Source organism: Macaca nemestrina, chromosome 20 (genome assembly GCF_043159975.1).
Source record: "Macaca nemestrina isolate mMacNem1 chromosome 20, mMacNem.hap1, whole genome shotgun sequence".
NCBI classification, from domain to species: Eukaryota; Metazoa; Chordata; class Mammalia; order Primates; family Cercopithecidae; genus Macaca; species Macaca nemestrina.
This window is the reverse complement of record NC_092144.1, coordinates 8,864,989-8,890,125: the sequence shown is the minus strand read 5'-3', so window position 1 is coordinate 8,890,125 and position 25,137 is coordinate 8,864,989. Positions and strand designations below refer to the sequence as shown.

The 25,137-nt window shown below is 43.2% G+C and overlaps 2 protein-coding genes and 1 long non-coding RNA gene across 4 annotated transcripts in view; 1 reads left to right on the top strand and 2 right to left on the bottom strand.

Annotated features, from left to right (window-relative positions):
- The first annotated feature begins 3 nt into the window (after window positions 1-3).
- On the top strand, window positions 4-20,338 carry LOC139360438 (uncharacterized). Its single transcript, XR_011617832.1, has 3 exons — window positions 4-139; window positions 16,446-16,657; window positions 20,236-20,338. It is a non-coding gene; the product is annotated as an uncharacterized lncRNA (long non-coding RNA).
- Window positions 20,339-21,198: 860 nt separating this feature from the next.
- On the bottom strand, window positions 21,199-25,129 carry LOC105480602 (zinc finger protein 177). Of its 2 annotated transcripts, none has more exons than XM_011739716.2 (5): window positions 25,044-25,129; window positions 24,296-24,422; window positions 23,765-23,857; window positions 23,231-23,313; window positions 21,199-22,708 (listed from the first exon to the last, which is right to left on the bottom strand). In XM_011739716.2, exons 1-5 carry the CDS (start codon window positions 25,074-25,076, stop codon window positions 21,599-21,601), a joined length of 1,446 nt encoding a protein of 481 aa, XP_011738018.2. In that variant the 5' UTR covers window positions 25,077-25,129; the 3' UTR covers window positions 21,199-21,598. The 2 variants fall into 2 exon arrangements, with proteins under 2 accessions (XP_011738018.2, XP_011738092.1); XM_011739790.2 differs by having other exon boundaries at window positions 21,199-22,228.
- Window positions 24,371-25,137, bottom strand: part of LOC105480166 (zinc finger protein 559) — a 38,831-nt gene continuing 38,064 nt past the window's right edge. Inside the window, exons 6-7 of the transcript XR_011617828.1 lie at window positions 25,044-25,129; window positions 24,371-24,422 (exon numbers count right to left, since the gene is read on the bottom strand). The gene's annotated coding sequence lies outside the window, so the exon portion shown is untranslated. The remainder of the gene's footprint in view (window positions 24,423-25,043; window positions 25,130-25,137) is intronic.

The window sequence follows — 25,137 nt, the reverse complement described above, 5'->3', positions numbered from 1 at the left end:
GAGTAGGGATGGGGTCAAAGGGCAGCGTCCTGCAGGTCGCCTCCTCCTGCGGCCTTCCGGGACTTCGCGCCTGGGACCTCCTGCCGCTGCCGCACTTCTTCCGAGACTCCCACCTGCCCCGCTAGAGGCTTGGGTCCAGGTAAAAGGCGGGTCGGGAGTGCGGGCAGGGAGCTTCGGTGGGACCTTTTTCGTCCGCGCGCTCCCCTTTCCCAGGCCTCTTCATCAGCCTTTGCAGACTTTCTGCAGAAGGAAGAAAATCTCTTGCTGGAGTCCTGGTTAGACTTCCCCGACCAGGGGATTCCAGCCACTTTGAGTGAACACTGGGTGAATTTGTACTTTTGGGGGATGTTCTTTATGTTTGGTAAATTATGTACAGGTGGAGAGATTAGAAACTCATTATTAGGGAGTACAGGCATCTGACACAATTAAAGGCATGGGTGAATGAATGCATGTAAATGCAAATTTTACTGTCACGGAAAAGTAAATAGCTCGGTATTCAGCTCAGAACCCTGTAAATCTCTAAGCTTCAAAACACAAGTATCTCCAGAAAAAAAAAAGAGAACATGCAGACTTGTTTTTGTATCACAAATTGGAATTGGGTTGACCATAAACAGCAAGAGCCGTTTCCAAGTGGATTTTCCTTGTTAATTTGGAAACATTCAAACAGAAGAAAATAGTCCAGTACAATAAACCACCATTGCCCTAGATTCAGTAAGTATTAATATCTTGTCATTTCCTTTTTTTTTTTTTTTTTTTTTTTTTGAGACAGAGTCTCGCTCTGTTGCCCAGGCTGGAGTGCAACAGCACGATCTCCACTCACTGCAACCTCCACCTCTCAGGTTCAAGTGATTCTCCTGCCACAGCCTCCTGAGTAGCTGGGATGACAGGTGCACACCACCACGCCCGGCTAATTTTTGTATTTTTAGTAGAGATGGGGGTTTCACCATGTTGGCCAGGCTGAACTCCTGACCTCATGATCCGCCTGCCTCGGCCTCCCAAAGTGCTGGGATTACAGGCATGAGCTACCGCGCCCGGCACATATGAAGGTTTATAAGCTAAAAGTAAGTTGACGGTGAGGTAGGAGGCGGGAGTAGACTCTGGAGTCGGGGCTTAGACACCCCACAAAATTGAAGACTAGCTAAAGCAGGTCTGGGGCCACGTGAATATTTTTTTTGGGTGTCTCCACTATTGAGTAGGTTCTCAGGTGGTCAGGGCCTCTGAGGTCTCCCTTTGGGCAATGCTGTTTACCCCCTTCCTTTCGTCCCTTCTACAGTTACCATTTGTTTAGCCCCTCTCTGCCCAGCCCTCTGGAAATTAGGTTCAACATCCAACGGCCCATTTTTAGCTCCTAATCCACTTTTACAACACCCTGCTATTTATATTTACACTTTTCCAGAAGGTGGGAATTTAAAAGGGAAAATTAACTAGACATTTGCTAAACTTAGGCTGAAACCCCCTGTAGAGATCCTTAGTCGACCTGGGGGCAACAGCAAGCATCCCAGAGGACTTGGCACTGGAGTGTCTTTTAGGCTATTGGAGCAAGTTCAAAGTCGTCTTAAGAAGAAACTCATTTTCTGTTGCAACACTGGGTTCAATACAGATTAGAAAACTAACAGATTTGGCTTACATATGGTTCTATGCATTATAATGATATTTTACAATTAGACTTATTTTGTAAAAAGGAAAATGGAAAGAGATCCCTTATGTACAGGCCTTTATGGCCCTTTACAGGCTCATGTTATCATGTTACTTCCAGGGACCAGAACGCCATGTCTAAGGGATCCCCTCCTAGCTGCTCCCTTTAGAAGGCTAACGTTTTCCCCAGGGTCTCTTCAGTCCCCCAATTCTGAGAGGCTTCCTACCAGGTCATCACTCATGCCTCCCCCTTATGCAACTAGCCCCAGCCTATTCCTCCCACTCCCCAAGAGAGTAAGCTCAACCAGTATCACCAGGAGTGGGGCCCCATATCAGCCCCTAAAGTCAAACCTGTGTGCATTGTGGGAGGTAACTAATAGAAGTAAGGGAACATGTGCCATTTTCTGTGTCTAATTTGGTTTTATGCAAGGGAAAAATTGTAGTTTTTAGAGAATCAAGAGAAGTTTATAGAGAAGTTTGTTACGTTAACCATGTTGTTTCATTTAACTTGTTATGACTCACAAATATTGTCATCTGCTTGTGTTGTGAAAAAAAAGTAGAGAAAGAAAGGTGTGGTATATACCTATATATATCTTATTGATCCTATTTCTCTGGAATACCCTAATACAGGGTTTTTTTTGTTGTTGTTGTTTGTTCGTTTGTTTAAAGAAATGGGGTTTTGCCATGTTGCTTAGGCTGGTCTCGAACTGCTGGACTCAAGTGATCCGCCCACCTTGGCTTCTCAAAGTGCTGGGAGTACAGGCATGAACCACCATGCTTGACCTCGTTGAGACTTTTTGTATCTGTATTCGTGAGCTATGGTGTTGGCCCATAGTTCTCTGTTCTTTTTATGTCTTTCGTTTTGGTATTAGGGTGATGCTGGCCTCACGGAATGTTAGAAAGTATTCCCTCTGCTTCTTCTGGAAGAGATTGTAGAAAATTGGTGTACTTTCTTACTTTCTTCCTTAAATATTTGGTAGAATTAATCAGTGAATACATCTGGACCTGGTGGTGCTTTTAGTTTTGGAATGTTATTATTCTTTTTCTTTATAGATACAGACTTGTTTAGATTGTCTGTTTCTTCTTGTGTGGGTTTTGGCAGTTATATGGTTTGGCTGTGTCCCCACCCAAATCTCGTCTTGAATTCCCACATGTTGTGGGAGGCACCCGGTAGGAGGTAATTGAATCATGGGGGCAAGTCTTCCCCATGCTGTTCTTGTGATAGTGAATAAGTCTCATGAGTTTTGACTGCCTTAAAAATGGAAGTTTTTCTGCACAAGCTCTCTCTTTGCCTGCCATCATCCACGTAAGATGTAACTTGCTTCTCCTGGCCTTCCACCATGATTGTGAGGCTGCCCCAGCCAGGTGGAACTGTGAGTCCAATTAAACCTTTTTCTTTCGTAAATTGCCAAGTTTTGAGTATGTCTTCATCAGCAATGAAAACGGACTAATGCAGGCATATTGTTTTTTTCAAGTCATTAATGTATTTCATCTAGGTTTTCAAATTTGTGGATATGGAGTTGTTCATTAAATTCCTTTATTATCCATTTCATATTTATGAGATCTGTAGTGATGTCCCTTCTTAATTTCTGCTATTAGTAATTTGTGTCTTCTCTGTTTTTTCTTTGTTAGCCTGATAAGAAGTTTATTTTATTCATCCTTTCAAAGAACCAGCTTCTGGTAGAGTTGATTTTACTCTATTTTCTGTTTTCAATTTCATTGACTTTTGTTTGAGGTTTTTTTTTTTTGAGACAGTGTCTTGCTTTGTTGCCCAGGCAGGAGTGCAGTGGCATGATCACAGCTCACTGCAGCCTCAACCTCCTGGGCTCAAGGGATGCTCCCACCTCAGTCACCCAAGTAGAGGGGAGTACAGGCATGTGTCACCGTGCCTGGGTACTTTTAAAATTTTTGTAGATATGGAGTCTAGCTATGTTGCCCAGGCTGTTCTCAAAACTCCTGGCCTCAAGCAATCTTCCCACATTGGCCTCCCAAAGTGCTGAGATTATTTCTTCTGCTTACTTTGCTTTTTTTTTTGTTTTTTTCCCCAGTTTCCTAAGGTGGAGGCTTAGATGATTGACATAGATCTTGTTTCTTTTCTAACTAACCATTCAGTGCTATAAATTTCCCCTTAAGAACTGCTTTTGTTGCACCCCACAAATCTTGTTAAGTTGTATCTGCTGTCAGTGCAAGTTTTTTAAAGTTTTCTTGAGATTTCTTGTTTGACCTATTTGTTATTTAGAAGTGTGCCATTTGATCTTCAAGTATTTTGAGATTTTTTTTAGCTGTCTTTGATTAGTTTCCAGTTTAATTCTGTTGTGATCTGAGAGCGTACATTGTATTATTTCAGTTCTTTCATATTTGTTAAGAGGTGTTTCATGGCCCACAGTGTGGTCTGTCTTGATGAATATTCTATGTAAGCTTAAGAAGAATGTATAATCTGCTGGTTTTGGATGAAGTAATCAGATATGCTAATTATATACAGTTGATTGATGGTGCTGTTCAGTTTTACTACATTTTTACTGATTTTTCTCCCTGCTGGATCTGTCCATTTCTGATAGAGGGGTATTTATTTTTTATTTATTTATTTTTAAATTTATCTTATTTTATTTTATTTTTTTGAGATGGAGTCTTGCACTGTCACCCGGGCTGGAGTGCCATGGCATGATCTCGGCTCACTGCACCCTCCGCCTCACGGGTTCAAGCGATTCTCCTGCCTCAGCCTTCCGAGTAGCTGGGACTATAGGCGTGTGCCACCACGCCCGGCTAATTTTTGTATATTTAGCAGAGACAGGGCTTCACCACATTGGCCAGGCTGGTGTTGAACTCCTGACTTCGTGATCCACCCGCCTCAGCCTCCCAAAGTGCACTACCGTGCCTGGCGATAAAGGGGTATTTAAATCTCCAGCTATAATAGTGGTTTTGTCTATTTCTCCTTGCAGTTCTATTAGCTTTTACCTCATTTTGATGCTCTTTTAGGTGCACACACATTAAGGATTGTTACGACTTATTGGAATATTGATCTCTTTAAGTTATGCCCCTCTTTATCCCAGATAACTTTCCTTGATATGACATCTGCTCTGGGCCAGGCACAGGGTCTCACGTCTGTAACCCAGAACTTTGGGAGGCTGAGGTGGAGGATCACTCAACGCTAGGAGTTTGAGACCAGCCTGGGCAATGTAGCAAGACCCTATCTCTGTAATTTAAAAAAGTTGAAGTCTGGGCCAGGCACGGTGGCTCATGCCTGTAATCACAGCACTTTGGGAGGCCGAGGCAGGTTGATCGTGAGATCAAGACCATCCTGGCTAACATAGTGACACCCTGTCTCTACTAAAAATACAAAAAAAAAAAAAAAAAAAAAAAATTAGCTGGGCGTAGTGGCACGTGCCTGTAATCCCAGCTACACGGGAGGCTGAGGCAGGAGAATGGCGTGAACCTGGGAGGTGGAGCTTGCAGTGAGCCGAGATCGCGCCACTGCACTCCAGCCTGGGCGACAGAGTGAGACTCTGTCTCAAAAAAAAAAAAAAAAAAAAAAAAAAGTTGAAGTCTGCTCTGTCTGAATATATTATCTACTCCTGCTTTCTTTTGATTGTCATTAGCATGGCATATCTTTCTTCATTCATCTTTTAATCTATATGTGTCTATATAATTAAAGACACATATATATGTGTCTATATAATCTATATGTGTCTATATAATTAAATTTTATCTATATGTGTCTATATATTCTTGTAGACAATGAATAGCGTTCCTTATAGCCCTCCTCATCTAACCTATTGACCACTGGCATATTACACATCCACACCCCATCACCAATCCTCAACCCTGACCTTACCTAATGCATCTTCCATCCCTGGTAAATATTCCATGGGCGCCACAGTACTTACCTCTGAATTCCCAATGACCTATCCCACGGACCTTCCATCAATGACCCCACCGTTCCCCAGCATCACTGACCATCTGGATTTCCACTAAGCCCCCTTGGAACCACATCACTGACCCCCACATAGCCACACTATTCATTTCAGACTGCACATCACTGACCCCACTTCATATCACCAACCCCACAGAGCTGCAACACAGCACCAGAGATTCCTCCATTGATCTCTGTATAATCCCTATCAGTGCTCCTAAGGAATCTCTATCACTGACCCCACAATGTACATGTTACCCCAGAGATTCCTAATCACTGTCCTACAGACCTTCATCACTAACCTCACAAATCCTCAGTTTTAGTCTGTTCTCATGCTGCTAATAAAGACATACCTGAGACTGGGTAATTTATAAAGGAAAGAGGTTTAATTGACTCATAGTTCCACATGGCTGAGGAGGCTTTACAACCATGGCAGAAGGCGATTGAGGAGCAGAGTCCTGGTGGCAGGCAAGAAATCTTGTGCAGGGGAACTACCCTTTGTAAATCCATCATATCTTGACAGCCTTATTCACTTCAGCAAGAACAGCATGGGGGAAACCGCCCACATGATTCAATTATCTCCACCTGGCCCCCACCCTTGACATGTGGGGATTATTACCATTCAGGGTGAGATTTGGGTGGGGACACCGCCAAACCATATCACTCACTAACCCCACTGACCCCTGTGATCTCACAGTAGAGGTGAATAGACCTCATCACTGATCATAAAGACTCCCAACCAAATCCACAAATACTCCCCATTCTTTCTTTCCTTTCTGTTTTTATACAGAGTCTTGCTCTGTTGCCCAGGCTGGAGTGCAGTGGCGTGTGATCTCGGCTCACTGCAACCTCTGCCTCCTGGGTTCAAGCAATTCTCTTGCTTCAGCCTCCCAAGCAGCTGGGATTACAGGCACCTGCCACCACACCTGGCTAATTTTTGTATTTTTTTATTTATTTATTTTTTTTTTGGCGGAGTCTCGCTCTGTGGCCCAGGCTGGAGTGCAGTGGCCGGATCTCAGCTCACTGCAAGCTCCGCCTCCCGGGTTCACGCCATTCTCCTGCCTCAGCCTCCCAAGTAGCTGGGACTACAGGCGCCCACTACCTCGCCTGGCTAGATTTTTGTATTTTTTAGTAGAGAGGGGGTTTCACTGTGTTAGCCAGGATGGTCTTGATCTCCTGACCTCGTGATCCGCCCGTCTCGGCCTCCCAAAGTGCTGGGATTACAGGCTTGAGCCACCGCGCCCGGCCTAATTTTTGTATTTTTTGTAGAGACAGGGTTTCACCCTGTTAGCCAGGCTGATCTTGAACTCCTGACCCCAAGTAATCCGCCCTCCTCGGCCTCCCAAAGTGCTGGGATTACAGGTGTGAGCCACTGCACCCGGTCACTCCCCATTATTTCTAATAGTGGTATAAACTGTTACCTCTTGGTTAAGATGGTGTCTGGCAAGTTTCTCCACTGTGTGTTAATTTTTTTAATTTTAATTTTTTGTTTTTCTTTACTGAAAAGTTGTAAAACTCTGCATTAATTAAAGGTAAGTTATATTTAAGTGCTTTGCAGAGGGGGGCAATGTGTTAAGACTATGTAAATATCCTTTTCCTCTTAGAAACTTTCATGTACCAGTAATGATTCTTGCCTGGATTAATTATTATAATAATAGTTACCAAATTGTTTTTTTTTTCTTTTCTCTGAGATGGAGTTTCGCTCTTATTGCCCAGGCTGGAGTACAGTGGCGTGATCTCGGCTTACCGCAACCTCCGCCTGCCTCCCAGGTTCAAGCAGTTCTCCTGCCTCAGCCTCTCTAGTAGTTGGGATTATAGGCATGCGCCACTACACCTGGCTAATTTTTTATTTTTTAGTAGAGATAGGGTTTCTCCATGTTGGTCAGGCTGGTCTCGAATTCTCAACCTCAGGTGATCTGCCCTCCTTGGCCTCCTAAAGTGTTGGGATTACAGACGTAAGCCACCGTGCCCAGCAGTTTCCCCCCCCCCCCCCAGAAGGAATGCCTTCTGGATTTCCCATTTGTCATACTGCTCTAGGTTAGAGATTTTTCTCCTCCCTATTTGTTTCATTTATTTATATCAGTGTGAATTCATGGGTTCCCATGTCCTCATTACTTATTTTGCCCTAGTTGTCCCAGCTTTGGCCAGTGGACGCCCCCTCGACTGGCTCCTACATCCCCTTGATATGGCCCATCATTCCATGAGAACTTTCTGACCTTAAGATGTTCTAGGCTTATCTCATATTTTTCCTTCTCCAGCCCTGGAGTCAGCCTTTTCCCAAGAGCTCTAGTTCCTTTAAGAGGATAATGGTATTTAGAAACCAATTGTGGACACTAAGTGTGCTCATTGCTACCTTGAATTCGTTGTTTTCAGGGCCTCTCGGCAAACAGGGATAAAGAATAAATGTTTTTCTACCTACACGCATTCATGGATATAAGTACACAAATTTGAGTTCTATATTATATCTTAACAGGGCTTTACACTAATATTTCCAATTAATCAGGCATTATTCTCACCTTCCTCCTTTCCTGTTTGTAACTCTTAGTGAGAAGACTAGCTTCCATTATCCTCAGAGCATTTCCTCATTGGCTTATAAACCCTCACTTGCAACTTTGTGTGTATGGCAACTTTGTTACCCAAAAGCTTGACCATGGACATGCTGGCCCCTGCACTCCCCCACACCTCAGGGGTACCTTCCCAAAGGACACTCTGCTGAAAGGGAAGAGAAAGGGGGAAGGAGGAAAGGCCAAAGATTGGTTTTGTTGTGAAACCTTTCCACATTCATTGTAGAAACATTGGTAAAACACCTGAGAGCAAAGAGGATATTAAATTGGATACATTTCAATCTCCAGAAAACTTTCCTTCTTACAAAAATTTTTTTTTATATACAAATGGAGTATTACTATGTTACGGAGGCTGGTCTGGAACTCCTGGGCTCAAGCAATCCTCCTGCCTTGGCCTTTTAAAGTGCTGGGACTGCAGGTGTGAGCCAGCATGCCTGGCCTCCAGAAAACTTTTAAGATGAAATAATTGTAAATTTAAAGCAATGGATCTAATTATTAACATAATGTATAATGGCCACAAAGTCTGAAATCTCAGGGTAGTAGTATATTCTTTATACTTTTTTAGATTAATAACTGGACCCATTGATGCTAATTTGGAGGTGCTTCACCTATATAGATAGATCATAGTTGAAAAAAAACACATTGAACATATACTTTGAAAATATATGTGTATGTCCATATACATATATGTGTATATATATGTATTTACTTTTTAAAAATTTTTATACTTTAAGTTCTAGGGTACATATGCACAGCATGCAGGTTTGTTACATATGTATACATGTGCCATGTTGGTGTGCTGCACCCATTAACTCGTCATTTACATTAGGTATATCTCCTAATGCTATCCCTCCCCCACTCCCCACAATAGGCCCTGGTGTGTGATGTTCCCCTTCCTGTGTCCAAGTGATCTCATTGTTCAATTCCCACCTATGAGTGAGAACATGTGGTGTTTGGTTTTCTGCTCTTGTGATCGTTTCCTGAGAATGATGGTTTCCAGCTTCATCCGTGTTCCCTACAAAGGACACGAACTCATCCTTTTTTATGGCTGCATAGTATTCCATGGTGTATATGTGCCACATTTTCTTAATCGAGTCTGTCACTGATGGACATTTGGGTTGATTCCAAGTCTTTGCTATTATGAATAGTGCCGCAATAAACATACGTGTGCATGTGTTTTTATAGCGGCATGATTTATAATCTTTATGTATATACCCAGTAATGGGATGGCTGGGTCATACGGTATTTCTAGTTCTAGATCCTTGAGGAATCGCCATACTGTTTTCCACAATGGTTGAACTAGTTTATAATCCCACCAACAGTGTAAAAGTGTTCCTATTTCTCCACATCCTCTCCAGCACCTGTTGTTTCCTGACTTTTTAATGATTCTCATTCTAACTGGCATGAGATGGTATCGCATTGTGGTTTTGATTTGCATTTCTCTGATGGCCAGTGATGACGAGCACTTTTTCATGTGTCTGTTGGCTGCATAAATGTCTTCTTTTGAGAAATGTCTCTTCATATCCTTTGCCCACTTTTTGATGGGGTTGTTTTTTTCTTGTAAATTTGTTTGAGTTCTTTGTAGGTTCTGGATATTAGCTCTTTGTCAGATGAGTAGATTGCAAACATTTTCTCACATTCTGTAGGTTGCCTGTTCACTCTGATGATATTTTCTTTTGCTGTGCAGAAGTTCTTTAGTTTAATTAGACCCCATTTGTCAATTTTGGCTTTTTGTTGCTGTTGCTTTTGGTGTTTTAGACATGAAGTCCTTGCCCATGCCTATGTCCTGAATGGTATTACCTGTGTTTTCTTCTAGGGTTTCTATGGTTTTAGGTCTAACATTTAAGTCTCTAATCCGTCTTAGATTAATTTTCATATAAGGAGTAAGGAAAGGATCCAGTTTCAGCTTTCTGCTTATGGCTAGCCAATTTTCCCAGCACCATTTATTAAATAGTGAATCCTTTCCCCATTTCTTGTTTTTGTCAGGTTTGTCAAGCAGATGACCGTAGAGGTGTGGTATTATTTCTGAGGGCTCTGTTATGTTCCATTGGTCTATATCTCTGTTTGGGTACCAGTACCATGCTGTTTTGGATACTCTAGCCTTGTAGTATTGTTTGAAGTCAGGTAGCATGATGCCTCCAGCTTTGTTCTTTTGGCTTAGGATTGTCTTGGCAATGCGGGCTCTTTTTTGGTTCCATATGAACTTTAGAGCCATTTTTTCCAATTCTGTGAAGAAAGTCATTGGTAGCTTAATGGGGATGGCATTGAATCTATAAATTACCTTGGGCAGTATGGCCGTTTTCACGATACTGATTTTTCCTATCCCTGAGTGTGGTATGGTTTTCCATTTGTTTGTGTCCTCTCATTTCATCGAGTAGTGGTTTCTAGTTCTCCTTGAAGAGGTCCTTTAGGTCCCTTGTAAGTTGGATTCCAGCTGGGCGCGGTGGCTCAAGCCTGTAATCCCAGCACTTTGGGAGGCCGAGATGGGCATCCGGATCATGAGGTCAGGAGATCAATACCATCCTGGCTAACACGGTGAAACCCCGTCTCTACTAAAAAATACAAAAAACTAGCCGGGCGAGGTGGCGGGTGCCTGTAGTCCCAGCCACTTGGGAGGCTGAGGCAGGAGAATGGTGTAAACCCGGGAGGCGGAGCTTGCAGTGAGCTGAGATCCGGCCACTGCACTCCAGCCTGGGCGACTCTGTCTCAAAAAAAAAAGTTGGATTCCTAGGTATTTTATTCTCTTTGAAACTATTGTGAATGGGAGTTCATTCATGATGTGGCTGTCTGTTACTGGTGTATAAGAATGCTTTTGATTTTTGCACATTGATTTTGTATCCTGAGACTTTGCTGAAGTTACTTATCAGCTTAAGGAGATTTTGGGCTGACACGATATTTTCCAAATATACATGTCATCTGCAAACTGGGACAACTGGGCTTCTTTTCCTAACTTAATACCTTTATTTTTTTGTCTTGCCTGATTGCCCTAGCCAGAACTTCCAACACTATGTTGACTAGGAGTGGTGAGAGAGGGCATCCCTGTCTTGTGCCAGTTTTCAAAGGGAATGATATTGGCTGTGGGTTTGTCAGAAATAGCTCTTATTGTTTTGAGAAATGTTCCATCAATACCGAATTTATTGAGAGTTCTTAGCATGAAGGGCTGTTAAATTTTGTCAAAGGCCTTTTCTGCATCTATTGAGAGAATCATGTGGTTTTTGTCTTTGGTTCTGTTTGTATGCTGGATTACGTTTATTGATTTGCGTATGTTGAACCAGACTTGCATCCCAGGGATGAAGCCCACTTGATCATGGTGGATAAGCTTTTTGATGTGCTGCTGGATTCGGTTTGCCAGTATTTTATTGAGGATTTTTGCATCGATGTTCATCAGGGATATTGGTCTAAAATTCTCATTTTTTGTCGTGTCTCTGCCAGGCTTTGGTATCAGGATGATGTTAGCCTCATAAAATGAGTTAGGGAGGATTCCCTCTTTTTCTATTGATTGGAATAGTTTCAGAAGGAATGGTACCAGCTCCTCCTTGTACCTCTGGTAGAATTCGGCTGTGAATCCGTCTGGTCCTGGACTTTTTTTGGTTGGTACGCTATTAATTATTGCCTCAATTTCAGAGCCTGCTATTGGTCTATTCAGGGATTCAACTTCTTCCTGGTTTAGTCTTAGGAGAGTGTAAGTGTCCAGGAATTTATCCATTTCTTCTGGGTTTTCTAGTTTATTTGCGTAGAGGTGTTTATAGTATTCTCTGATGGTAGTTTGTATTTCTGTGGGGTTGGTGGTGATATTCCCTTTATCGTTTTTTATTGCGTCTATTTGCTTCTCTCTTTTCTTCTTTATTAGTCTTGCTAGTGGTCTATCAATTTTGTTGACCTTTTAAAAAAACCAGCTCCTGGATTCATTGATTTTTTGGAGGGTTTTTTGTGTCCCTATCTCCTTCAGTTCTGCTCTGATCTTAGTTATTTCTTGCCTTCTGCTAGCTTTTGAATGTGTTTGCTCTTGCTTCTCTAGTTCTTTTGTAATGTTAGGGTGTCAATTTTAGATCTTTCCTGTATTTCCTGGATGTGAATGTTGGCCTGCCTTGCTATGTTGGGGAAGTTCTCCTGGGTGATACCCTGCTTTCTCTTGTAGGCATTTAGTGCCCTCTTCTCGAGGAGTATCTTTGAGGCGTTCTCTGTATTTCCTGGATTTAAATGTTGGCCTGCCTTGCTAGGTTGGGGAAGTTCTCCTGGATGATATCCTGCAGAGTGTTTTCCAACTTGGTTCCATTTTCCCTGTCACTTTCAGGCACACCAATCAGACGTAGATTTGGTCTTTTCACATAATCCCATATTTCTTGGAGGCTTTGTTCATTTCTTTTTACTCTTTTTTCTCTAAACTTCTCTTCTCGCTTCATTTCATTCATTTGATCTTCAATCACTGATACTCTTTTTTCCAGTTGGTCGAGTTGGTTACTGAAGCTTGTGTATTTGTCACGTAGTTCTCATGTCATGGTTTTCATCTCTATCAGTTCGTTTATGGACTTCTCTGCATTGATTATTCTAGTTATCCATTCTTCCATTCTTTTTTCAAGGTTTTTAGTTTGTTTGCGCTGGGTATGTAGTTCCTCTTTTAGCTCTGAGAAGTTTGATCAAGTGAAGCCTTCTTCTCTCAACGCATCAGTCATTCTCTGTCCAGCTTTGTTCCATTGCTGGTGATGAGCTGTGTTCCTTTGGAGGGGGAGATGTGCTCTGATTTTTTGAATTTCCAGCTTTTCTGCACTGCTTTTTCCCCATCTTTGTGGTTTTATCTGCCTTTGGTCTTTGATGATGGTGATGTGCTGATGGGGTTTTGGTGTGGGTGTCCTGTTAGTTTTCCTTCTAACAGTCAGGACCCTCAGCTGCAGGTCTGTTGGAGTTTGCTTGAGGTCCACTCCAGACCGTTTGCCTGGGTATCAGCAGCGGAGGCTGCAGAAGATAGAATATTGCTGAACAGCGAGTGTTGCTGATTCTTGCTCTGGAAGCTTCGTATCAGGGGTGTACCCTGCCGTGTGAGGTGTCAATCTGCACCTAGTGTGGGATATCTCCCAGTTAGGCTACTCAGGGGTCAGGGACCCACTTGAGCAGGCACTCTGTCCGTTCTCAGATCTCAGCTTCCTTGCTGGGAGATCCACTGCTCTCTTCAAAGCTGTCAGACAGGGTCATTTACATCTGTAGAGGTTTCTTCTGTTTTTTGTTTAGCTATGCTCTATTCCCAGAAGTGGAGTCTACAGAGACAGGCAGGCCTCCTTGAGCTGCGGTGGGCTCCACCCAGTTAGAGCTTCCCAGTCTTTACCTACTTAAGCCTTAGCAATGGCGGGTGCCCCTTCCCAAGCCTCCCTGATGCCTTGCAGTTAGATCTCAGAATGCTGTGCTAGCAATGAGGGAGGCTCTGTGGGCGTGGGACCCTCCAGGCCAGGTGTGAATATAATCCCTTGGTGTGCCATTTGCTAAGACCCTTGGTAAAGCACAGTATTTGCTAAGACCCTTGGTAAAGCACAGTATTAAGGTGGGAGTTACCTGATTTTCTAGATGTTATGTGTTTCCCTTGGCTAGGAAAAGGGATTCCCTTCCCCCTTGCGCTTCCCAGGTGAGGCGATGCCTTGCCCTGCTTCAGCTCTCGCTGGTCGAGCTGCACCAGCTGACCAGCACTGATTGTCCAGCACTCCCCAGTGAGATGAACCTGGTACCTCAGTTGAAAATGCAGACATGGCCGGGCGCGGTGGCTCAAGCCTGTAATCCCAGCACTTTGGGAGGCCGAGACGGGCGGATCACGAGGTCAGGAGATCGAGACCATCCTCGCTAACACGGTGAAACCCCGTCTCTACTAAAAATTACAAAAAACTAGCCGGGTGAGGTGGCGGGTGCCTGTAGTCCCAGTTACTTGGGAGGCTGAGGCAGGAGAATGGCGTGAACCCGGGAGGCGGAGCTTGCAGTGAGCCGAGATCTGGCCACTGCACTCCAGCCTGGGTGACAGAGCAAGACTCCGTCTCTAAAAAAAAAAAAAGAAAATGCAGACATACACTCGTCTTCTGTGTTGCTCATGCTGGGAGCTGTTCCTATTCGGCCAACTTGCACTGGGACCCTTTTTTTTTTTTTTAAACAGATTGATGGTGAACTGTCTGATTGTGGTTTTCTTTGCATTTATCTCACTTGGGTTTGCTGAGCTTGAATCTGCTGGTTTGATGTTTTTAATCAGTTTTAGAAAACACTCATTGTTTTCCCGTGTCCGTAAGTTTGGCACATTTGTTAACCTACCTTGAGTTCACTGATTGCCCTCTTCCCCCACCTTTATTTGCTGTTTAGTTTGCTTTTAGGCCCACTTACAGAATTTTTACCTCTAGATTGTCTGTTTCTACTTTATAGATTCCACTTAGATAATACAATTCTATGTATTTTCTTTTTTTTGAGAGAGTCTTGCTCTGTCACCCAACCCTGGAGTGCAATGGCACAATCTTGGCTCACTGCAACCTCTGCTTCCCAAGTTCAAGTGATTCTCCTACCTCAGCCTCCCGAGTACCTGGGATTATAGGCATGTACCACCACACCTAGCTGATTTTTCTATTTTTAGTAGAGATGGGGTTTCACCATGTTGTCCAGGCTGGTCTCGAACTCTTGACTTTGTGATCCACCCGCCTTGGCCTCCCAAAGTGCTGGGATTACAGATGTAAGCCTACAATTCTGTGTTTTCATCCATTCGAATTTTTTAATTTAAACTTTATAAAATTAATCAGGAAAGGAGGGGGATAGATGGAAAACCAAGCTTACAGCACATTCAACATTAATCAAGTTTAATCTCTGACCTCCTTCATAGTTCACTGGTGCCTACTGTCCTAGAATTATGTAGACCCTGTGTATTAGTCTGTTCTCATGTTGCTAATAAGGACATCCCTGAGACTAGGTAATTTATAAAGGAAGGAGGTTTAATGGACTCACAGACCCTCATGGCTGGGGAGGCCTCACAATCATGGATGAAGAGCAAAGGGATAACTTACATGGTGACAACCAAGAGAGCGTGTGCAGGGGAACCGCCCTTTTATAAAATCATATGTTCTCATGAGACTTATTCATATCATGAGAACAGCGTGGGAAAAACCCACCCCCATGATTCAATTACCTCCCATTGGGTCCTTCTCATGACAGGTGGGATTACAATTCAAGGTGAGATCTGGGTGGGGACACAGAGGCAAACCATATCACCCTGTTACAAGATCATACTTCCCCGTAACTCCTCTATTGATAACTTGACCATTATAAAACATTGTTTTTCCTTTGAGATATTCTTTCACACTTTTTACATGCCGATAAACCTACCATGTCAGCTAGTCTGAAGGACCCCATTGACTCAGCTGGTCTGAGGGGCCCCATGAGCTGACTTAACAAATAATCCAGTTTCCACATCCTGATGACTTCATCCTGCTTGCTCTGACCATCAACAACTCTAATTCTCCAGTCCTTCACCCTCCCTGATCCCCTTTAAAACTCCAGCCTGGAACTTCTTGGGGGTATAGATTTGTCTCCTCTTATCTCCTTACTTGGCGCCCTGTGGTAATTAAACTCTGTTTAATCCCTGTCTGTGTAATTGGTCTGCTACTACACAGCAGATATACGAACCTGTTGGTTCTGTAACAATTCTAACTTCTCATATCATCTATGGGACTATTTCTGTTGGACCGTTTGCTCTTGATGATTGGTAACATTGTCCTTCTGCTCTGCACATCATGTGATGTTTTAAATTGTATGTGGATATTATGTTTAGAAGAACAATAGAAATCGAAAAATATTTTCACATAGAAGTCACTCCATTTCCTCTGTCAAGCAGTTCAGATGAGAATCTCCTCAACTTTGATCCAATCAGAGGTTGAGATGTGAAAAAAATTAGTTTTGGTTCACTTCTGGTTTCAAACATCTTGAGTAAGATCTTTCCTGTGACTATTTCAGATCACTTCCTCTAGCAGGACTGTGGAATCTAAGCATTGCAAGACAACAGGGATATCCATTTTTTTCCTGGTTAGGGCCCAACACCAGCTGTTGCTATGCACTCAGCAAATCATCATAGGGACATGCAGCACTGGTAAAGACAGTCCGTTTTATGTTATAGTGTCACACTAGCCTTGTGACCATTATAATGTCCCCCTGGTCTCTCCATATTCCAATAAAGTTCCTCTGCCTGTGGCAGGCCTGGCTCTCCACCAATCTGCTCCTAGACCAGGAAAATGCCTTCAGGGAAGAAACCAGCCACTGATTTCTGCTCTTCTAGGAGGAGCTCATCCTCTGGCATTTAATTCTCTCACTCCTTTTTTTGTCCACAGATTTCCAGGGTCTTTGAAGATGTTAATTCACTATGAATGTGGGTTCCTGTAAATGTCTACAGCCAATCTGGAAGTGGAGCTGTATAACTTTGGAACTTTTGGAATCTAAATCAGTTTGGGAGAATTCAGTCTTTTCAGAATTTGGCCTATGAATGTCTCAAATTTGTTTAGGTCATTTTAATGTTTTCAGTACTGTCTTCAAAACAATTTTGGTAAGTTTTAAATTTATTCTTCCGTATGTTATACTATTGTTGCTCTCATAAATGGTATCACCCTCTAAATTTTTCTATTCCTGAGTATAAGTTCCAAGTTTACCTTTAAGATACTAAACATTTTCATTAATTCTAATAATTTACATATACATCCTTTGAAAGTTTCCATTAAGGTAATATTATAAATGACAGATTTACTTCTACTTTTCTGGTCCTTAGGTTTTAAAATATCTTTTATTAGCCTGCCTCACTTAAGATTCCAGTAAAATACTAAGTAGTGTTTTTAATAGTGGATACCATTATCTTCCTGATTTTAAACTCATTTTCCACTATTGTTTACTTTTGCATTTTTATATAGTGTTTATATTTTGAAAGATTTTTCTCAGTAATACCTCTTTATAGCTTTTTCTATATTTACTGAGATAATCCTATTTTTTCAATAATATGTTAAATGCTTTGAACACTGCCTCATTCATTTTAGGTGCCTAGTAATTATTAGTATGAGTGAATGATAATAAGCCTACTTTAAAAGTGAATTGTATTTATTGATTTTTCTAATGTATAACCAACTTTGCATTTCTGGATAAATTTAAATTTTTTTTTTTTTTTTTTTTAAATACCCCGTTTCAGCCACGCATGGTGGCTCACACTTTTAATCTCAGCACTTTGGGAGGCTGAGGCGGGCAGATCATGAGGTCAAGAGATCGAGACCATCCTGGCCAACATGGTGAAACCCCATCTCTAACTAGCTGGGTGTGGTGGCGCATGCCTGTAGTCCCAGCTACTTGGAGGCTGAGGCAGGAGAATTACTTGAACCCAGGAGGCGGAGGTTGCAGTGAGCTGAGATCACGCCACTGCACTCTAGCCTGGCAACAGAGCAACACTCCATCTCAAAACAGAAAGTTTCCCTCTATCTTGTAAACTATTTTTGAAAGTTTTCAGGCTTTATTCTGTCCTTGTCTGAGTTTGTTATCCTGCCCTCATATATTGCCAGAATGTGTTGTTTTTCTCTTTTGAAATGGAGTTTCACTCTTGTTGCCCAGGCTGGAGTGCAGTGGCGCAATCTCAGCTCACTACAACCTCCACCTCCCGGGTTCAAGTGATTCTCCTGCCTCAGCCTCCCAAGTAGCTGGGACTACAGGCATGCGCCACCATCCCCAGCTAATTTTTTATTTTTGGTAAAGACAGGTTTTCTCCATGTTGGTCAGGCTAGTCTCGAACTCCCGACCTCAGGTGATCCATCCACCTCGGCCTCCCAAAGTGCTGGGATTACAGGTGTGAGCCACCGTGCCTGGCCCATAATGTGTTGTTTCTCCAAATTCTCAAAGTGTTGTCATATTGCTTCTTTTCTGTAGGGTAGAGACTTCACTAATAGAGTCATCTGCAGATGGGTCGGATGTGTCAATATAGTGCCTCCAGAAACCAAAAAAACTTACTAAGCATTGTGCTATTTGTTGTTAGTAGCACAAATTGCAGCAATTTTCCTTTCACTTTAGAGGGAATATCTTGGCAAGCTCCAGACAACTAAACCCCGAGAAACTTCAGATGGTTAGCCTGAATGTTTGGGTCTATTCCCCAGCAAACATCTTACTCACCTATGTCTTATGAAAGAACTCATAAAGGCATCAATAAGAGAGGACAAGTTGTGGGATGTAAAGATGACCATAGCTGGTGGATGCTATTGTAAGCAACAGTGTAACTGATGTAACGCTGAGAAAAAGTTGCTCCTGGTTGTCCTTACAGTTTGAGAAAATGGCATTTCTAAGTCAGTAGCTCACATTTATATCAAGTAAATTAATGAAAATCATTACGGGAAATCTATGGATACTAGATAAGAGTAATAGGACAATTTGCCAGAAACATAAAATGAGTAAACCTATTTGTACCCAATTGTAATGCCCCCAAAAAATGAGAAACAGATTTTTATTTTTTCCTGAGATAGTCTCGCTGTGGCCCAGGCAGAAATGCAGTGGCATGATCTCGACTCACTGCTACCTCTGCCTCCTGGGCTCAGGTGATCCTCTCAACCTCAGCCTGCTGAGTAGCACACTACTATACCTGGCTAATTTGTGTGTGTGTGTGTGTGTATTTTTTGTAGAGATGGAGTTTCAACTCATTGGCTGGGCTTGAACTGGTAAGCTCAAGTGATCTGCCTGCCTTCTGCTCCCAAAGTGCTGGGATTCCAGACATGCACCACTGCACTGGCCTAGAAAGATAAATTAAAAAAAAAACCAATTTGGCTGGGTGCAGTGGCTCACACTTGTAATACCAGCACTCTGGGAGGCCAAGGCAGGTGATCACTTGAGATCAGGAGTTCGAAACCAACCTGGCCAACATGGTGAAACCTTGCCTCTACTAAAAATACAAAAAGGTAGCCAGGCGTGGTAGCATGTGCCTGTAATCCCAGCTATTTGGGAGGATGAGACACGAGAAATCACTTGAACTCGGAAGGCAGAGGTTGCAGTGAGCTGAGATCACACCACTGTACTCCAGCCTGGGCAACACAGCAAGACTACGTCTCAAAAACAACAAAAAAAATTAGAAAAACCATGGTTATAGTATGATGTCTTAACATACTGAGAGGTGACGATGTACCAGCAGCCCTCACTCTCAGTGCCTACTTGGCCTCGGCGTCCACTCTGAAAAAATTAGAAAAACCATGGTTATAGTATGATGTCTTAACATACTGAGAGGTGACAATGTACCAGCAGCCCTCACTCTCAGTGCCTACTCGGCCTCGGCGTCCACTCTGGCGGCACTTGAGGAGCCCTTAAGCCCGCCACTGCACTGTGGGAGACCCTCTCTGGGCTGGCTGAGGCTGAAGCCAGCTCCCTCTGCTTGTGGGGAGGTGTGGAGGGAGAGGTGCAGGTGGGAACCAGGGCTGTGCGCAGTACTCATAATCCAGTGCGAGTTCCCGCAGGCATGGGCTCTGCTGGCCCAGGGCAGTGAGGGGCTTAGCACCGAGGCCAGCAGCTGTGGTGGGTGCACCCAGTCCCCCAGCAGTGCCAGCCCGCTGGGCCTAAGCTGTCTCCCCGTGGGGCAGGGCTTGGGACTTACAGCCCACCATGCCCCAACCACTCCATGGTGGGCTCCTGTGCAGCCCGAGCCTCCCTGACCAACGCTGACCGCTGCTCCACGGTGCTCGGTCCCATCAACCACCCAGGGGCTGAGGAGTATGGGTGCACGGCGCAGGACTGGCACCTGCCAGCTCCACCTGCAGCCCCAGCATGGGATCCACTAAGTGAAGCCAGCTAGGCTCCTGAGTCTAGTGGGGCCTTGGAGAACTTTTATGTCTAGCTAAAGGATTGTAAATGCACCAATCAACACTCTGTGTCTAGCTCAGGGATTGTAAACATACCAATGAGTACCCTGTCAAAACAGTCCAATCAGCTCTCTGTAAAGTGGACCAATCAGCAGGATGTGGGTGAGGTCAGATAAGGGAATAAAAGCAGGCTGCCTGAGCCAGCCAGCGGCAACCTGCTCAGGTCCCCTTCCACACTGGAAGCTTTGTTCTTCCACTCTTTGCAATAAATCTTGCTGCCACTCACTCTTTATGAGCTGTAACACTCACCTTGAAGGTATGCAGCTTCACTCCTGAAGCCAGCGAGGCCAGGAACCCACCAGGAAGAACGAACAACTCCAGACGTGCCACCTTTAAGAGCTGCCACACTCACCGCGAAGGTCTTCAGCTTCACTCCTGAAGCCAGCAAGGCCACGAACCCACCAGAAGGAAGAAACTGCGGACACACCATCTTTAAGAACTGTAACACTCACCATGAGGGTCTGTAGCTTCATTCTTGAAGTCAGTGAGACCAAGAACCCACCAATTCCGGACACAATACCACTCTCGATTATAGAGATCAGAAGACAAAGTTTGTAAATAGATGACTTTTTTTTTTTTTTTAAAGAGTTGGGGTCTCACACTCTTTTCCAGGCTGGAGTACAATGGTGCAAACATGGCTTATTGCATCCTCAACTTCTGGGCTCAAATGATCTTCCTGCCTCTGGCCTCCAGAATAGCTGAGGCTACAGGTGTGCAGCCAGTACCCAGCTAATTATTCTTTTTTTTGGTAGAGATGGGGTCTGTGTTGCCTAGGCTGATTTTAAGCTCCTAGGCTTAAGTGATCCTTCTGCCTTAGAAAACACAGACATAACAGTTGGGACGGAAATCAGCTGAAAGAGGAACTTCCCACAAGAGTGGTTTAAACCACATGGCTGTTAATTTTTCTCTTGTAACATGAAACCCAGAGATAAGCAATACAGGATTAGTGCAACTAGATAATATTGCATCTCCCCTGTTGTTTCATTTAGTATCTTTTCTCTGGCCTCCTCTTGGTGTATATATTTTCTAGGAAATAAGGTATAAGACAGAGGGTAAATAGTTAAGAAAAAAAACGCCAGATGAGATATTCCCATTTCCATGAGCTTCCTCAGAAGCTGTATCCAGTGACTTCTGCCTACTTTGCATGGGCTAGGGATGTGGACACATTTGTAAGGAAAACTGTAAGGAAAGCTGGGTGAAAACTGTCCACATTGCCAGGTTGAACTAAATAGTAAATTTTATTACTTAAAGAAGGGAGGAATGGATATTGAGACAGCAACTAGTTCTGTCTGCCTCAGTACATCCGTGTCCAGCAATTATGTTCAAATCTGTATCACAAAGAATCTACATATTGAAGACCATGTATTCTGTTCACAATGGAATTAAACTGAAAAGGTAACTATAAGATCTACATAAGTTGTGACACATATAAGAATGAAATACTCACTGACAAAAACAATCAGCACTATAACATTTATAAGGTTTGTCCCAGTGTAACAGCCAGCCAGAGTTGGGCCAGAAGGCTGTTTCCATGTGGCCGTAACAGGGCTTCTCTGCAATGTATGTTCTAAAGTGAGAAAGGAGGCATGAGGGGCAACAAACACTTTCCTGTCATCATTTCATTCATGGAGTTCCTGGCCAGTGTGGATTCGCTTGTGCATTATAAGGTTAGTGCTTGTGCTAAAGGCTTTTTCACACTGAATACATTTATAAGGCTTCTCTCCAGTGTGAGTTCTCACGTGTACCCTCAGGCAAGAGGAATTCCTAAAGGCCTTCCCACATTCTTTACACTCATAGGTTTTCTCACCAGTGTGAGTTCTCTTGTGCACAATAAGGTAAGAGCCTGTGCTGAAGGATTTTCCACACTGGTTACACTCATAAGGCTTCTCTCCAGTGTGAGAGCGTGTGTGTTTCTTAAGGGATGACTGATCAATGAAGGCTTTTCCACAGTCACTGCATTCATACGGTTTCTCTCCAGTGTGGGTTCTCACATGTTTCTGAAGGGATGAAGGAACAGTGAAAGCCTTCCCACATTCTTTACAGTCATAGGGTTTCTCTCCAGTGTGAGTTCTTTTGTGCACATTCAGATGAGAGCTCTGGCTAAAGGATTTTCCACAGTGATCACACTCATAAGGCTTCTCTCCAGTATGAGATCTCATGTGTTTCTTAAGGGAAGACCGAAAAATGAAGGCTTTCCCACAGTCACTGCATTCATAGGGCATCTCTCCAGTGTGAGTTCTGACACAGTTCTGAAGGGACAAAGGGTCAGTGAAAGTTTTCTCATGTTCATTACATTCCAGACCCTCCTCCACACTACCAGTTTTTCTGTGGACACTAAGGGGAGATCTTTTGCCATAGTCACTGCATTCATCGCCTTTCTCTCCAGTAGGTATTTGCTCATGTACTGAGCAGGAAGAGTGTAGGCTAAAGGACATATCACATTGATCATACTCATGACACTTCTCTCCTGTGGGAGTTCTTAAGTGTTTCCCAAGGGATGACTCTTGATTGAAAGCTTTTCCACAATCAGTAAATTCAAGAGTGTTCTCTCCAATGTGAATGCTCACATGACTCCTAAGAGTTGAGGGATGGTTGAAGACTTTGCCATACTCTGTATATTTATAGCATTTCTCTTCCTTGCAATATCTTGTACAAATAAAGAGAGTGTTCTTTCTGAATTTCCCACAATGGTTACACTCCAGGGAGTTCTTACCAGGTTGATTTTCTGCCTATTGAAAAGGGAGTAAGTGGTGACTAAAGGCTTTTTCACTTTCACCTTATTCACAGGAATTCTCTTCCATGAGGGTTCTGCCATATATAGGAAGCACATGATCATAACTGACATGTTTACCATTTTCAGTATGTGCACATGACTTTTGCCCTATTAGCTTTTTTGAGTTGAATAAGCCTAGTCCTCTATCCAAGGCTCTATTCCTTCCCAGCAAAGGGCTTCTTTAATATAGTTTTTCTAATACTGAGTGAAGAATGAATGAATTATGTACTAAATACTTAACACTAAAATCATATTTAAGTAAATGTTTACTTGTGGTTATTCTCTGTGAGCCAGCAAGTGTTAACCTAGGTTTACACATTTCTCCAATTTCATGAAAATGAACTCTCTCCTGAGATAGCTTTCTGGTGAAAGCTTGGTGCCTGAACTCTTCTTACCCCTGCTTTGGGTGCTGATGTTTTAACTCATTGAAATTCCCAGACTTCTACAAAGACCAGGAATAATTCCTAGTAACTCTTACCATGTTTATGCCATTGGATGTTTTTCCCCCAGGCATGTTCTGCACAGCAATTGCATCTTTTGATTTAAGTCGAGTTTCCCAGTCTGAAATAGCACAGGAAAATTTTTATAATTATTGGGAGAAAAGGTTGAGATGAAAGAAAAAGGAAGCGAGACCCTATAGATTTGTTTTGAAATAGTATCTTGCAAGTAGAGAAATGTGAGAGAGAAGACACAACCAGTGATTCACCAGTGATAGGAACAAGCAGTAGAAATGGGAGGTATTTTAGTTGGAAAGGATTGTGGAGGTTGGGAAATAAGTATTATCTGGAAAATAGGGAGAACTAAACAAAAGGCATTCATGGAAATGTTACATTTAAGGAGGGGTTAAAACTTTTCTCAGAGACCAAATTAACACATGAATGATTGGACAGATGGTGAAACAGGAAGGAAGCTCATGTAATGGCCTCAGATTTCTTTTCCTGCACTGAGTGACATTCCCAAATGTACCAACCCTCAATGGCCAAGGCCGTACTCTGTTCTGCCCAGGGCTCACCTGCACAGTCACCTTGTAGAATTCCTCTTTCATCTGTCTTCAGCTCTTCTTGATCCACCTTGGAGATCAGACTGTGTCTGCAGAGCTGATACCCTGCTCGTGCAGAAAGAGAGGATGTGGGAGAAATGTGTGAGAATTAAATATTCCACAAAACTGACTGCCATACTTTGACTTTAATTAAAGTACTGCTAAAATAGTCAAGTGCAGCTTTAGGAACAGCGAAACAATCAGAGCTGAGTTCTTTCTTTCACAAAGACCAAAAAGCATAGTCCATGCCCTATACGGAAGTGACCCTTGAAACCTATACACAAGATCAGACACAGATCACAAATTACCTAAAGCTATTAGTGATAGAGAAAATGAAATCAGTACATTTTCATGGGAAGCCACTGGACTGCCCCCTCAAGGGCAGGGACCATTCATTTTGCGGTTAACCACTGTATTGCCATTCTTTTCACAGATTCTGGAATACAATATGCGCTTAAGAACTATCTGCTACATAAACAAATGAAGGAAAGAGGCCAGCCTTACCCACTGAGGCCAGGTTCCTAAAGTTCTCCAGCATCACATCTTTGTATAGATTTTTTTGAGCAGGGTCCAGCAATGCCCACTCCTCCTGGGAAAAGTCCACTGCCACTTCCTGGAAGGTCACGGAGTTCTAAAACATCACATACATATGCTGGCTCAGCCGATGACCATTTTTGACAATATACCAGGAGAATGGTGGGTGAGGCTGACAGGACTGCAGAGAAGACCCAGGGCACTGGAAACTCAGACATACATCAGAGGCCTTCTATTAATTTGCCTTAAAGCTGACTTCTCAGAACTCTCTTTAAATCCTACTCCCTGGGCCATTTCATTCAGGGTCATGGTCAAAACAGCTTTTCTAAAATATGGTTGGCTTGATCTTTGCACAGTCAGGCTGTGAGGACTCTTTTGGTCTTATTCAGATCCAGAATAGATAGGGCATACTGTAGGAATGCAAGAAATACTTGAGAAATGATCGATCAACAGTTTTCCTAGTAAAAGTCTTTGTTTACAGCACTCACTCAAGTATGGAATTCATACTCAAAAATATGGAATAATATCTGGAGAACGTTAACAAATGTGGGAACACAAGCCTTTCCCAGGGATTCCCTCTTCCACATGCAGCAGCCTGGGAACTGTGGAAGATGAAGCCAGCTCAGACTGGGCTGTGAAGCTTCAGGTCAGGGGCAAGGGATGTGTTCTTTTCAGGAATGGCAGTGTGCTTTTGGAAATCGAGAAATTTCTTGTGTACCTGTGACCAGGTTGTCAGCCACCCTGCAGCCATTCTTCCTCCTGTAGATTTCCTTCCTGGCTGGGCAGAGTCCTAAGCAGGCAGAGCTAAAGGA

What these genes read in the sequence shown, in the direction of transcription:
- LOC105480602 (XM_011739716.2), bottom strand. Translation starts at nt 25,076, where the DNA reads ATGGCTGCAGGGTGGCTGACAACCTGGTCACAG. An exon ending in TCTACAAGGTGACTGTGCAG is followed by an intron (nt 23,314 to 23,764) that starts GTGAGCCCTGGG and finishes GTGCTATTTCAG; the next exon opens with ACTGGGAAACTCGACTTAAA. An exon ending in CATCCAATGGCATAAACATG is followed by an intron (nt 22,709 to 23,230) that starts GTAAGAGTTACT and finishes CCTTTTCAATAG; the next exon opens with GCAGAAAATCAACCTGGTAA.